Source organism: Ascaphus truei, chromosome 13 (assembly GCF_040206685.1).
Source record: "Ascaphus truei isolate aAscTru1 chromosome 13, aAscTru1.hap1, whole genome shotgun sequence".
Taxonomy (NCBI): domain Eukaryota; kingdom Metazoa; phylum Chordata; class Amphibia; order Anura; family Ascaphidae; genus Ascaphus; species Ascaphus truei.
The window spans coordinates 41,679,567-41,692,396 of NC_134495.1; the positions used below are offsets into that span (position 1 = coordinate 41,679,567).

At 38.7% G+C, this 12,830-nt stretch overlaps 1 protein-coding gene across 1 annotated transcript; it reads left to right on the plus strand.

Annotated features, from left to right (window-relative positions):
• Positions 1 to 555: 555 nt before the first annotated feature.
• On the plus strand, positions 556 to 7,107 carry LOC142465267 (indolethylamine N-methyltransferase-like). The gene is made up of 4 exons (XM_075569281.1): positions 556 to 729; positions 3,281 to 3,495; positions 3,650 to 3,857; positions 6,443 to 7,107. Exons 2-4 carry the CDS (start codon positions 3,348 to 3,350, stop codon positions 6,870 to 6,872), a joined length of 786 nt encoding a protein of 261 aa, XP_075425396.1. The 5' UTR covers positions 556 to 729; positions 3,281 to 3,347; the 3' UTR covers positions 6,873 to 7,107.
• Positions 7,108 to 12,830: the final 5,723 nt, after the last annotated feature.

The window sequence follows — 12,830 nt, forward strand, 5'->3', positions numbered from 1 at the left end:
TCATCTTATTCTATCCCTTCCACCAAAGAGAGAAACTTATACAGTTTTACACAAAACATCAGACACAGGGAAAAGTATATTTTATTAAAGGTTTACATTAATACGTATATATGCTGTAACCTGTGAATGAACTGTGTTGTAAATATGAAAGTCCCCAAGGTTTATATTTTTATTAAAGTAATGTTCAGATGGGGTCATACAGTATGGATAAAAATCCATTTGCATGGGAGACAGAGTGGCTTATCCGCCATCTAAGCGTCAAAGGCAATCCAGGATATGGAAGTGTTAAACCATTTGTTTGCAAAGAGGGGGAAAGGCAGGAAACTTCAATAAGCCATCCTGGCAAGTTGTCACGCTTCCCATGACAAGTGGGTAAAGCTGGCGTTTGTTGCACATGCCCAGTAGCTATGCTGAAGCTCCCAGTGCCAGACTACACAGTACTGGCAAGCATGTGAGTGGCTCAGCCTGGTTGCTATGGAGATCGTTCAGGCGTTTTGAGTCGGCTGCAGGTTTTCTGGGAGTGAACCCTAGAGGTATTATAAATCCTGACACAGCTCAAATTAGTCAGATTCAATGTGTGGTCCCAGATATCAAAGTTCTCAAGATTCCCTGCTTCCACACAGCCTGCCTAGAAGCTTTGCGGTTACAAGCCTACAGTATAGGGTGTAAACCTCGGGAACTGAAGTCCCTACAATCTAGGAAAGATTAGTTTTGTATCCTAGTCCCAAAGTAAGTATGTCTTTCTTCTGTATTTTGTGTAATATTGTGTGTTTGCCTATTTAAGTGAATAAATTACAATTTATTTCATCACTCGTTTTGCTCAATGAAATGATCCTTGTAAAAGGGTGTATTTTGCCTGGTCTCCCGTGACAATTACCCCAAACTGGGATATCATACCCCTTTTAGGAATGCTTTGAAAGTACCTTCAAAAGAGTCCTGTTTATACACATGTCAGGAAGGCATAATTTAATTCCATCTCTGGCAAAACAAATGCCCTTATTGCTAGATTCTATCAGTCCCATGCAACAATTGTAGTTCTTGTCAGTGATAATCCCCCCAATTAAGCCCTTTTTTGTGGATCTGCACAGACACAGAAATGATCTTGACCTGGCATAACCCCACTATCTTGTATTTTTAAGACAAACGGTAACCACATAAACCCCTGAAGCACCAGATTGATTAAAATACTTAATATTCTCCACCATGTTCATTACAGAATTTTTCAATATACTGTGAAAAAACAAATTCACTTAAAATCAGTCCCTTTTCAGTATATTAAATTACCCTCTAAATATTTGCCCATGTGGATTGTATTCTTTATTGGCTTTATTTGCAGTGTGCTTATGGTGTATGGTTACCTCTTTGCTGTATGTTTACCTCAGAAGGGATTTCTTTGCATTGCATTGGCAGCTTCAGTCATCAAAGGGGTTAAATCTTTTTTTCTGCCACAGGGTTTTGTAACAGATACAGTAGGGGGTGGGTCTGTGTTAGAACGTAGAGAAGAAAGTAAGGAAGGTTTTTAAAAATAAAAAAAAAGAACAAAAGTTATGTACAACTGATATCTTTAATGACTAATTCATGTTTAAAAAGAGTGTAAGTTCTCAGGGCCACTCAGGTAATTTCTTTAGGCAGATTTGTAGAAAATAAACAGAAATAGCACGTGTATATATATATGTATACGTATAAATATGTACAACAAAACACAAGGGTGCCCAATGCTACATCAAATTGATAAAACATATATGGTAATAAGTACAAAGTTTAAATACTTCAAAAATAATAGTAATTAGTTAGGAGAACATAGTTCAGTAATAGTGCTCTAAAGACCTTAGATGTTAGACATGTAATAATGAATTGGTTTCTTGATTGAAGAACGGTAGTAGGCTGGGTTAAGGTATATAAGTGAGTAAATGAGGTATATATGAGTGAGCGTATATGTCTGAGACCTGGATAAATGTCCTGGTGAGTGTGGGTGAATGGAGATATATGAGCCCCACCCCCTCACTGCCAATGTGGACTAGATCTGACAAACGACTGTAAACACCAATTAAATACCTCAAAGTACCATATCAAAGTACAAACTCACGTGACCATGCCCATAGTGCCTTCCAAGATGCGTGCTTCTGCAGGTTGAGTAAAGGTAAGGTAGCCACGAATGCAGTAAGGAAGGTTTTTAAAAATAAAAAAAATAACAAAAGTTATGTAAAACCGATATCTTTAATGACTAATTCATGTTTAAAAAGAGTGTAAGTTCTCAGGGCCACTCAGATAATTTCTTGAGGCAGATTTGTAGAAAATAAACTGAAATTTCAAAATCTGCCGCCCCTAGGCCCAGCTGTTGCGGTCGCCTCCTTTCCTGCTGCCCCCTCCTCCTTCTGAACCGCAGCATCAAATTACGCTGCGGACGTCACAAATGTGACGTCGCATGGCGTCACGTTGCCATGGTAATGGAACATCATGATGTCAGTTGATGCTGCTACGTCGCTTTGCCATGGCAACGAGACTCTGTGATGTCACGTTGGTAACGTCCGCAGCGTCATTTGATTCTGCAGTTCAGAAAGAGGAGGAGGGCGGCACGTAAGGAGGCAGCCGCAACAGATAAAATGACTTTCCATTAGGTCCGATAGGCCCGAGAGCACGGCAAAAGTATAAGGCAGCGGACATTTGTGCCGCCCCCAAATTTTGCCGCACTGGGCCTAACGGGAAATCCGCTATTGGGTGTCGAAACTGCAGAGCCGACAGATGCCGCCATCCACAGCAAAAAGAGATCCTTCTTGCCCGGCAAGCAGATATGGAAGTCCAGAGCAAATACAAAACCAAAATCTTAGAACCAGAACCTAAACGAGAACATCTGGCCAAGTGCCCATCTGTAGTGTTTCTCACTATATATTTATTAACTGGTTAAATTTTTCAGTTACATCTTTTTAGTTTATGACTTTATACTTATTTTTGGAAATGTTCTTGCTTTATCGTGATATTTTAGCATGTGCTACTCATTTTGATTTTTTTTCCATTATTTGGTCAAAATTCAAAAGAATTAAACCAGACACAGTTGATGATACATAGAACACAATAATTGCACAAACTTGGTGTCAGGTGTTAGGTCAGATGGATAATTTTCAATAAGCCTAATGGCAAATCATTTTCCAGGCTGCAACTTTAGTCAACACAGATCAGCACTGTCCCATGTGAATGTTTGTGCACATGGCTTATCAGATGCTCTGAAAATTGTTGAAATACTGTGATGCCAACCGCATGTCTACTATTCTACTTTCTCAAGCTGCAACTTAAGTCTTCTACAAGTGCCGTATAGAAGTAACAGGATCGTTAGACCAAGGAGACTCTCAATGGATTCCAGCCTCCACAAGCACTACCATGATGAAGAGTTTGATCCCAGAGTGTTTACAGATACATTTTTCGGTGGTGAAGATAATGATATGTTTGAGGAGGTAGTTGTGTATCCCATAACACAACTGTTTAAAATGTTCTCTTCAGGTACGTTCATTTATAGTTATACTTCAAATATTATCTAGATTTTTATGGAACTGAAGCAAGAATAAGCACTTATATTATGTTCAATACTTGGCTCATGTAAAAAACAATGTTGTTAAAAAGGTGAATTTTCCTATTTTCTCCCCGTTGGGTGCAGGTCGTGTGAAAGGGGAAACCCTGCTCGATGTTACCATTGGACCAGCAGCTTTCCATCTCTTAACCGCCTGTGATTTCTTCAAAGAGATCAATGTGATAGAATTTACCGACACAAATATAAAGGAATTTGAAAAGTGGAAGAGCTCGGAGCCCGGAGCTGCTGACTGGTCTCACGCTGCAAAAGTTGTTTGTGAGCTGGAAGGAAAGAGGTAAAGTATGTTTCAGAAAAAAATAACCATCTTCCACGTGAGAAGAATAAAACCTTACTTTGAGGAAGCAGGAAAATCAACTAAAAGAACCCCAGTGCTCAATATTGTGTGTCTTTAATATGAAAGACAGGAAAGTCAATTCTTCAAACTACACGGTTGTTATGGAATTGACATTTAAAACCCCTGACTTAAACATAATTAATTGATCAGAATCTTAGAAATGGAAACAAATGATTGACAAGCAATGTCTTATATATATATATATATATATATATATATATATATATATATATATATATATATATATATATATATATATATATATATGTGTGTTTCCCCCCTCTGGGAGATTTCACTGCTACACGGTGTGGTGCGGTGCATACCTGCTGGCTCACAGTAGATCTGAGCTTCCCACGTTGTTGTAGGGGAGTACAGAACAGGCTTCTGGGGTAGGAACTGATTTTTTCTCACGGTGACAGCGCCTCCATCTCATGCAGGCTCCAGGGATGTGGAGACAATCACTGCAGGAGAAACTCACTTCCACCCCCCTGATAGATTGTAGTCTCAAGCAGGAAGATATATTTGAACAGGATCACTTTATTTGGTTACACTGCAGATGATCAGCATACACGGTCACAGACAGTTCTTGGGGCTTCAACATCAGGATGTACCCTGGACCTCCACTCCAGGCCAAGGGCCATTGAAGCAGTTCTTGCTCTTCCCTTGCTCCCTGGTGGAGTAAGGTGTATAGTCTCCCATCCACCCCCCTAAGGGAGGGAATACAGATTGGAATAGTCATGCACAATTGTTGTGTTTAGATCAGCAACTCTCAAGCAGGTAGAGACACTGAATAAATTTGGGGTGCACAGTACAAGGGAAGCAGGCACCATGTCTAAAACCCTGATTGGCAACACACAGAAATAGTCCCACCGCCTCCCCTGTGACTCACAGAGCTTGAGAAAAGATCTTATGGTCTGAAACGTATGTCGGTCTGGAGTTTTGGTGATTGCCTGATAATTTATTGAGATTAAATAATCCTTTTTCTATTGAGTGTGCTGCGGACGTCATGTTTTTGTGTATATGTATGTATGTGTGTATGTGTGTATATATGTGTATATAATTAAACCAGGGTAGGTGGGAAGGGAAGGGGGAACCCTCGCTACTGCCTAGACACAGGTGCTACAATCAGGGGAAATAACTGAACAACAACTGGGGAGAAAAGGACCCCTATGATGAGAGCGGCTGGTGATACTGGTAACTAATGAACCTGGTAGAAACAATCGTAACATGTAATGATGGGTAACTTAAAAACAATTTTAATTGGAGAAATCCTCAAATAAAATAAAGTTATATGGGTAACCCTCTATGTGAGGTGATCCTAAACAAATGGTGAAATTAAAATATGGGAGGGGAGTGGGAATAATATGTCCTATTAGTATAATAGGTGCTCCCTAAATGGCTTCACTATCTAAGGTAAGTTCACAATGGTAGTCCCAAAGGTAAGTGGGATAAGTGGTGATGCTGTGATAATATCTACACACTTCGTTGGCAGACCATAGGTAAAGTCTACATAAACACCCACAACAATTCTAGTGACTCAAAGAGTCAGACAGAGTACATGAACTAATTTTGCACACATGTTAACTGATGGAAATAAACCTGGAGCTGAATAGATATTCTAAATCCAGTGCTGCGAGTCAGACAGATTGGCAGTCAATAAGTGTCTACCAAGGTGTCTAATGACAACGTCTTGTGCCCGGAGCCCTATCTAGTGCTATAAAGTCATAATCATAACAACAAATGTGAGCCAGTATGTACACTCTATAGATCAGATAGTGAAGGCATAAATGGCAGGCAGGTCATAAACACTGCGTAGCTGGACAGTGTAGCAGACTGGTTATGTCTGCAGCAGTGTCCCTAACTGCTACGTCTTACACTTTGTATCTAGTGCCAGCACAGTGTATCATTTACCCTTGTAGCGAGTCTATCGCTAAGTTCCCCTCCCCTAGAGACACAGACTCTGAAAGTCTGTGCACCGAACGATTCCTTCACACGGGAAGGAATACTCAAGTTTGCAGCGGTATGCGGAAGTGATGGACCGGAGAGTCTCGAGAGGCGTCACCTGTGACGTCAGTACGTCTCTTGCCGACGTACGTTTCGCTGGAATGCTTTGTCGAGGCTCGAGCTCGACAAAGCATTCCAGCGAAACGTACGTCGGCAAGAGGACAATAAAACTCAATTTCTGAAATATTTCTTCCTTGGTGATTATGTTAAGCCTGACATATTTCACTGTTTCAACTTTTATTACGGGTACCTTTAAATTGCTATTTTTCGTCATAGTGAAAGAACTCAGTTTTAAGTGTGGAAGGTGTAAAAGATGTCATTAATTGGTCAAACCTGAGAATTTGTGACATCCATTCTCTACTCCACTGATACAGGAAAGGACATATTTACAAAGCAGTATTCTGATCATTTTTACTTTTTTATTGTCTTAGTCTTTTGAGTGACCGTGTACATTATTTTCTGCATGTGCCACGGCCATCTCCAAAACTGCCACATAACCCCTTTTGCTTATATAATTTCAGTGAGGAGTGGCCAGGAAAGGAAGATAAAGCAAGAAGAGCAGTGAAACGCGTTGTCAAATGTGATTTCAGCAAAGATAACCCATTAGAGCCTGTAGTCCTGCCACAGATGGACTGTCTGCTCTGCATGTATGTCTTACAAGTTGTTAGCAAGGACCACCAGGCTTTCAGTAGCAACCTGAAAAAACTAGCATCGATGCTAAAGCTTGGGGGACACATGTTACTGATAGGGACATATAATGAATCATGCTATACAGTTGGTGAGCACAAGTTCTTCTGTCTGGCATATGATGAGGATTTTATAAGAGAGGCTGTTTGTGATGCAGGGTTCATCATTGAGAATTTGGAAGCATTGCCTACTAAAAAGACAAGCACTTTTTCTAATTATGAACATGTCATGTTTCTGATAGCACGCAAGGAAAGGGAGGTTTAATGAAATAAGGAAATATACAACAATTTTCTGACACTTTACATACTTAATGGCAAAGATACAGCAAAAAATCTCAATGACTGCTTATAAAAATAAAATACCCTCTTTTAGGAATTGTAAACTTTTTCGTGTAGCTGACATCAAAGAGTAAACTCAGAGAAACCGATGCTCCAAATCATGCACATGTGATATCCACAATGTATCCAATGATGAATGTATAAATAAATCCTTAAAAGCGCTTGTGATCAGTGTCCCAATAATAGCATAGAATGTAGAGAAGTGAGTGAGTGAAGCTGTGTACTCAAGACTGACCAACGGGAAGGGGCTATAGTGTGGTAAGGAGAAAGAGAGCAAGCAGTAAAGCCGTGTTCCCTGCATGGAACTCTAATGCGGCTCACCGCAACTATTCTCCGCCACTGCCCTCACAAACCCGGCGTCTCATACACAGTCACAGACCTTCAGAAAGACAGGAGTACTCACAGTCTTGACTCGCCGAGTTCAATCCTCAGAATAATGAAGACGGTGATGCTGATCAGGTGCGCTGAGAAGCGTGCTCCAGCCGGTGATAATGATAAGTAGAAAGAAAGTTTCAGGCGGTTCACAGCTACCGTAGGGGTACAAAAACTGGTATCCAAGCGCAATCAAAATAAAAGGTTGTTTATTAAGTGCATACACATGAATCCTTCTGCTACAGAGAAAAACTCTGACGCATTTCGTCCACCAATGGGACTTTGTCAAAGAGTAACTGGTCTAGCCCACAGTGAAGCCTATATAGTGAGCCTGAAATAATGATTGGATGTACTCAATTGGTATGAAAAAACAAACACACCTGATGAATAATTCACTAATCGCTTCCTTGGAAGCACATCCGGGTATTAACCCCATATAGGTAATCACATCTAAAGGCTCACTGTGAACTATATCCAAAGCAGTTGAAAACACATTTTAAAAACCGACAAACAAAACATAAAGATGGATAAAAACAAACATAACAATGTCGACCTAGCTTGTAAATGATCAGCATGTTATGTAGAGAATCAGTATCAACATAGCAAAAGGGCAACATAAATATGTATCCAAAATAATAACAAAGAATGATTATAAAGTATAAAAAATCTGTAACTAAATAAAAGAAAAAAATGATGAAAAGATAATAATTGGAGGAAATAATGCATAATAAAAACCCATAATATATAAAGTGAAATCACCAAAAATAGCTACAGGCATACCCCACATTAACGTACGCAATGGGACCGCAGCATGTATGTAAAGCGAAAATGTACTTAAAGTGAAGCACTACCTTTTTCCCACTTATCGATGCATGTACGTCAATCGTCATATACGTGCATAACTGATGTAAATAAGGCATTTGTAACAGGCTCTATAGTCTCCCCGCTTGCGCACAGCTTCGGTACAGGTAGGGAGCCGGTATTGCTGTTCAAGACGTGCTGACTGGCGCATGCGTGAGCTGCCCTTTGCCTATTGAGCGAGATGTACTTACTCGCGAGTGTACTTAAAGTGAGTGTACTTAAACCGGGGTATGCCTGTATATAAATGAAAACCATATTGTAAAAAAATCACCATATATAATCAATAATGTAAGGTTATGCATTTGGGATACAAGAATAAATAGGCGACTTACAAATTAAATGGAGATATATTGGGGGAATCCTTGATGGAGAAGGATTTAGGAGTGCTTGTAGATTGCAGGCTTAGCAATAGTGCCCAATGTCATGCAGTAGCTGCAAAGGCAAACAAGATCTTATCTTGCATCAAACGGGCAATGGATGGAAGGGATGTAAACATAATTATGCCCCTTTACAAAGCATTAGTAAGACCACACCTTGAATATGGAGTACAATTTTGGGCACCAATCCTAAGAAAAGACATTATGGAACTAGAGAGAGTGCAGAGAAGAGCCACCAAATTAATAAAGTGAATGGACATTCTAACTAATGAGGAGAGGCTAGCTAAATTAGATTTATTTACATTAGAAAAGAGGCGTCTAAGAGGGTATATGATAACTATATACAAATATATTCAGGGACAATACAAGGAGCTTTCAAAAGAACTATTCATCCCACGGGCAGTACAAAGGACTCGGGGCCATCCCTTAAGGTTGAAGGAAAGGAAATTTCACCAGCAACAAAGGAAAGGGTTCGTTACCGTAAGGGCAGTTAAAATGTGGAATTCATTACCCATGGAGACTGTGATGGCAGATACAATAGATTTGTTCAAAAAAAGGTTGGACATCTTTTTAGATGGGAAAGGTATTCAGGGATATATCAAATACGTATACATGGGAAGGATGTTGATCCAGGGATTAATCCGATTGCCAATTCTTGGAGTCAGGAAGGAATTAATTTTTCCCCTTATTGGGGTTTTTTGTTTGCCTTCCTCTGGATCAATAAGTAATTATAGATATAAGATAAAGTATCTGTTGTCTAAATTTAGCATAGGTTGAACTTGATGGACGGAAGTCTTTTTTCAACCTCATCTACTATGTAACTATGTAATAAAAAAATGTATAAATGAAGTAAAAATAGTGAGCATATATGAACCTTCAATGTAATAATCTAAATGGTACTAAACAATTATATTATACATATCAGCATAAACACAAAAGGAAAAAAGGTAAAGTGACATAAAAGTATTTTTAAACTAAAAAGTGTTTAAGGTCCCACTCCACATTAATACCTGTAGGACATACCGTAGAGTATTCATAGCATAAATCCAAAACATTTCTCTCATATTAAGTTTAAGCAATCTATCCCCACCTCTGGGATGTGCATCCACATGTTCTAACCCAGAAAAGGTAAACTTAGCGATATCACCATGGGGACAAGATGAAAAGTGACGTGAAACCGGATGTGACAAGTCTTTTTTAACAATAAGTGTAATATGTTCTTGAATTCTGAGTCTCAATGGTCTTATAGTGCGACCAATATAAGACATTTTACAACCACATTGCAGATGATAAATTACATGGCTAGTATGATAGTTAATGAAACTTTCAACACGGGGGTTGACATCACCACTTGAAATTTTCTTAATAGATTTAGCGTATTTACAAACAGAGCATCTCCCGCAAGGGAAAAAACCTTTAGGAATATTTCGTAGCTGGGATCTATGAGGAACCTAATTAAATAAACTAGGTGAGAGGTGAGAACCTAAGGTTTTGGCTTTCTTATAAATAAACCTAGGTCCTCCTTGTATGATAGATGCAATATCCTTGTCTAAAGTTAGTATCTTCCAATGTTTGAGAAAGATCTCTCTAGTAGATTGAGATTGTCTACTAAAGGTAGTACTAAATGATAGACATAAAAAGTTGTCTTCGTATTTATATTGAGTCTTCCTTTTGGAAGGTTTATATTTAGTGATATCCTTTGTAACCAAGGAATCTGCATGTTCAAATGCTGTGATAATATCCTTATCCTTATAACCTCTTGCTCGAAATTTATCCGCCATAACAAGGGATTGGGATATAAATGTCTCATTATCAGAGCATATTCATTTTAGCCTAATAAATTGGGGCTTGGGTATACTTTTAATCAGAGAGGGAGGGTGACAGCTGGTTGCACAAAGAAGAGCATTCTTGGACTGAGCCTTTCTATAAATGTCAGTTTGTATATTCTTGTCGTTATCAATAAACAGTGTAATATCCAAATAATTTATGTGGTGCATATTGTGTATATATGTAAAATTTAAATTAAGATCATTAGTGTTAAGAGTGTTAATAAAAGTGACAAGTGATTCAGAATCCCCATCCCACACCAAAATAAGATCATCAATGAAGCGTCTATAAAAAACTATGTGATTACGATATAAATTAGAATCGTGATAAATGTGCAGTGATTCCCATAAACCCATAAAAAGATTAGCGTACGACGGAGCAAAAGAAGAACCCATAGCAGTGCCTAATTTTTGTAAATAATAACGTGAATCAAACATAAAATAATTGTGAGTTAATAAAAATGTGACAGATTCCAATAGAAAAGTGCATAAAGTGATAGAAAGATCTGCTAAATTAAGAAAGTTTTGTATTGCATTAATACCATGTTCATGTGAGATAATAGAATACAGGGAGGTCACATCCAATGTGACCCACCTGTATTCCCGCTTCCATTTTAAATCCTGTACTGACATAATAAGATCTGACGTGTCTTTAATAAAAGAAGGCAGTTGATATACTAATGGTTGTAAAAACCTGTCCACATACCGCGATAGACCATCTCCCAAAGATCCAAAACTCGCCACTATGGGTTGACTAGGAGGGTCGGCCAGCGGTTTATGGATCTTCGGGAGATGGTGAAAGATGGGTACCACGGGATGTGGACAGGTCAAAAACTCAAATTCCTTGTGATTGATAACTTCAAGTATTCTACCCATGTCCAAAAGCTCCATATATTGACCCATATAGTCCTTAGTAGGATCGGTCTTAAGACATTGATAAAGGGCTGTGTCATTCAATTGTCTATATGCCTCATTTTTATACTGATAAGCTGATAAGACCACCAGGGCCCCTCCTTTGTCTGCATTTTTAAAGACAAATCTATCATCTTTTTTAAGGATCTCCAATTGTTTAACCTCTGAAATGGTAAGATTATTAGACACAACATTAGCAAATGAAAAACCCTTGCCCAACAAACGAATATCTCGCTCCACCAGTTTCTCAAAGGTCGTGATATATGGACCCCTCTGAGAGCTGGGACAGAAAATCGATTTTTTCCTAAAACCCGAATCTTGATTTCCAAAAAAAGGCTGTGAAGATATATTAAGTGGTTCCCCCTGTTGTTCAAGAATATCCTCCATATCAGATAAGAGACACTGTTCCTGAAAGTCAAATTTCACAAAGTTATCAGATGATGTAATGTCAGTCACCGGAACCTCAGTTTGTATATTAGAAGATGTTGTTACTCTTCTAGATGAAAAAAACTTTTTAAGTGATCGCTTGCGGGTGAACTTCTGCAAGTCGATAACCGTGTAAAATAATTGAAAGTTCTGTGTGGGTGCAAACCCCAAGCCCCGATTCAGTAAGGATAATTGGTCAATGGTTAATGCGATCCCATAGAGATTAATCACATTATCAACAGACTTATTTATGTATATTTCTTCCTTTTTGTTCTTCCCCGCACTTCCCCGTTTCCTCTTTGATCTTCGTGTTCTTTTAAGTTTTTGAACTTGTGTTAGAAACAGCCTTTGAGTCAGATTTAAGCGGTCTGGAGAAAAGCAAAGCTGTGGAGGTGGAAGGTCTAGAATCTGATCTATAGTTATCACCATGATCCCTCCCATATTCATCTGATCTATCAAAAGAGACCGAATGGGATCTAGTTTCATTCTCTGATTGATCGGAGTCAAAACTCGATGTTTCTGTTCGCCTTGTTTTAAGTATAGACTTATTGGGTGTACGATGATCCACTCCTTTGTCATAATATTTCCTAGGTGTTCTAGATTGCGATGTATCTCTCTGAGAAGGTTTTTGCCAGCAATAAACATAACCCCTGGTATAATCAGCCTTATCTCTCTCAAATTTTTGTTGTTTCTTATCACTGATCCCTTCCTCAATCGCTTCAATATTCTCTAACAGGGTTGCATCATTTTTAATAAATTGTTCCCTTGTTTCAAAAGGTTTTAATTTATTCTGAAAAGTTGTAATTTCTGTATTTAAAACAACCTTGTCATGAATCTTTTGCTGGATAATTGCCTCCATGAGCTTGATAGAGCACTGATCTTAAATCTTTATCCAATCTTGTTCAAACTGTTTGTTTACAAAACCAAGTGTGGGAACCTTTTTGACCCGAAGTCCTCTAGGAATTCTATTGGTATTAATGTAATTTTCAAGCGTGGTAATGTCCCACCAAAGCCTTATGTCTTGTATTAACAATTTTTCCAATCCAACAAAGTGATTCGTCAAGTCTGAAGGTTCATCACAGATAATCTCTTGTTGTTCCCCAAAGACAT